A 2,249-nucleotide genomic window follows, 5' to 3' on the forward strand; every position below is an offset into this window, starting at 1 on the left:
TTTATTTATTTATTCATTTATTTATTTGTTTGTTTGTTTGTTTGGATAATTTCAGCACAAATCAGCTCCTGTCAGACGTCAGCTGTTGAGAGCAACAATAAAAGCAGGTTGTTCTTGTGACAGAGGGAAGTATTTTTCTCTGAATTAAAGAGGAAAAAATACAGGTCGTGTCTCAGAAATACTGAAAAACAAACTGAAGCTGGTCTTTTTCGTTAAAAATAAGGAGAACCTGATGCAGTGTAACAACATTTGGAACCAGCTCAGATGTTGTCTGTGCCACGACCACATAATAATTACTAAAACCATGAAAATATTTAATACTTGTCATAGAAAAACACGACAGTAGTTCTTTTTTTTTTCTTTTCTTTCGTAATCTGATTATTTTTTATCTGCACCCAGAGGAGAAGTGGATATTTTTGCCTCTGTGTGTCTGTTACCAAAATCCTGTGTCTCATGAAGTCATATTTCAATAAAACTTWCAGAAAGTAATCAGATGAATACWGTCAAAACTATTCAAGACAACTGCTACAGATAGCTGTAAAAAACACAAAAACAGCCATAAAACAGTCATTTTGTACAGATATTGGGCGAAAATTTGTGTGTTGAAGCTGAGACTGAGCCTCGACATAATGGAGGATAAAACGTGTAAGATTTAAAATAATGCCATTCAATATATGGAGTTAACTTTGTTTGACTGTCAGCAAAATATTTCATCAAGGTTGGCCTAATCTGTGTCATTTCTCAGCATTAAATGATTTTAGTCAAAACATTACTAATTACATTTTAACAATTCATTTATGAAAATGTTTAGCTCCTTCAAGTCATCAGGACATTCTGGCTATGACTTCTTGTATTTTCAGCAATCTATATTTTTTGACATATGTAGCCTTTTCTGCCATTTTTGTTCTCATTGAAAATGAAAGGAGCTGTTTTCAACATCCTTAAAATCCTTTAAAATAATTTATTGTTTCCTACACTTTTCACGTTTTGTTCTAATTCTGCTTTTTTTCAACTTCTTTGTGATCATTTTAGCTTCCTTCAGCTTCCTTTTTTTTACCATTTGTGTTTTTTTCTGCTCTTATTCTGCTTATTTATTTTTCCGTGCATCTACCGGCTTCTTTCTACTAATTTAAGCTTATGCTTATTTTCGCTGTACTTTTAACTTTTTCAAATTATTTTTGCTGTTTTTAGCTTTTACCTTTTTGTGAGATTTTCAGCTACTTACTGCTTAAATCAACACACATGTGATTTGTTCTTTTTTGTTCAACTTTTTCAGATAGTTTTTAGCTACTTTTATGCAAATTTAAGCTTTTTTGGCTGTTGTACAACATATTGCAAAAGTTTTATATATCTTTTTTCTGCAAAAAAGGATTCTCAATGCATTTTTGCAGAAAATGTGTGTTTGATTAATTATTCAAAAATGATTAACTTTAAAATATATTTGTTGTATTTAGCTTAAGGTTTGGATCAGTTACCAGTGAGCATCACTCTTGTACTTTATTTTTCTCTTCCCCTCACCAGTKCCCATCATTCCCAGCTACCTGTACAACCTGGATGAGTCGACGGACACGGCGGTGAAGAACAGCAGCCTGCTGCAGCAGGACCCTCCAGGATCCTTCCACACCGTTGTGTCTCTGTACGACAACACCGTCAAGCTGTCGGGCTCCAACTCCACAGTAAGGCCCACCGACCCGGTTCCTCCAGCCCCTGTCAGTACCCAGCTGCCACAGAATTCCTCTGACTGCCCCCGGTCCACAAGCAAGCTGCTCAATGAAAACGTCAAAGTGGGAATGTTGTTTGCTTCCAAGGCCACGGTGCAGCTCCTCACCAACCCCTTCATTGGACCCCTCACCAACAGGTGGGCTGCTTATTCCTCTGTGCCATCAACACAACACTTATCTTATATTAAAAACGGAAGCTACTGTTTATTTTTAATCATACATTAGTTTATTCTCAGCTCACAAAACAACAGAGAAAACAACTGTCATAGGCAGATTTCATTTTATGCAGAAATTTGGCTTTTTCCCTCACAAGAAATTAAATTAAATTATCAGTAGAGTAAGTGAATCCAAAAGATTTTAGCAAATTTATGAACGGTTTACAGATTAAACAGAATTCTTCATCTAAAAGGAATATTTAGACCTTTTGTCCATGGCTCTGCAAACAACATAATCTGCAATGCTTCTCAAAATATATTTCACCCTGAGAAAATGAGTTGTAACCTACAGATATTGTGTATATATATATAT

General features: G+C 35.1%; 1 protein-coding gene across 1 annotated transcript in view; it reads left to right on the top strand.

Moving 5' to 3' along the window:
• Positions 1–2,249, top strand: part of slc18a2 (solute carrier family 18 member 2) — a 36,270-nt gene that overhangs the window by 2,088 nt on the left and 31,933 nt on the right. Inside the window, exon 2 of the mRNA XM_014002905.1 lies at positions 1,522–1,858. Coding sequence (XP_013858359.1) covers positions 1,522–1,858 — 337 coding nt within the window. The remainder of the gene's footprint in view (positions 1–1,521; positions 1,859–2,249) is intronic.

This window comes from Austrofundulus limnaeus, unplaced genomic scaffold (assembly GCF_001266775.1).
Source record: "Austrofundulus limnaeus strain Quisiro unplaced genomic scaffold, Austrofundulus_limnaeus-1.0 Scaffold0, whole genome shotgun sequence".
NCBI lineage: Eukaryota > Metazoa > Chordata > Actinopteri > Cyprinodontiformes > Rivulidae > Austrofundulus > Austrofundulus limnaeus.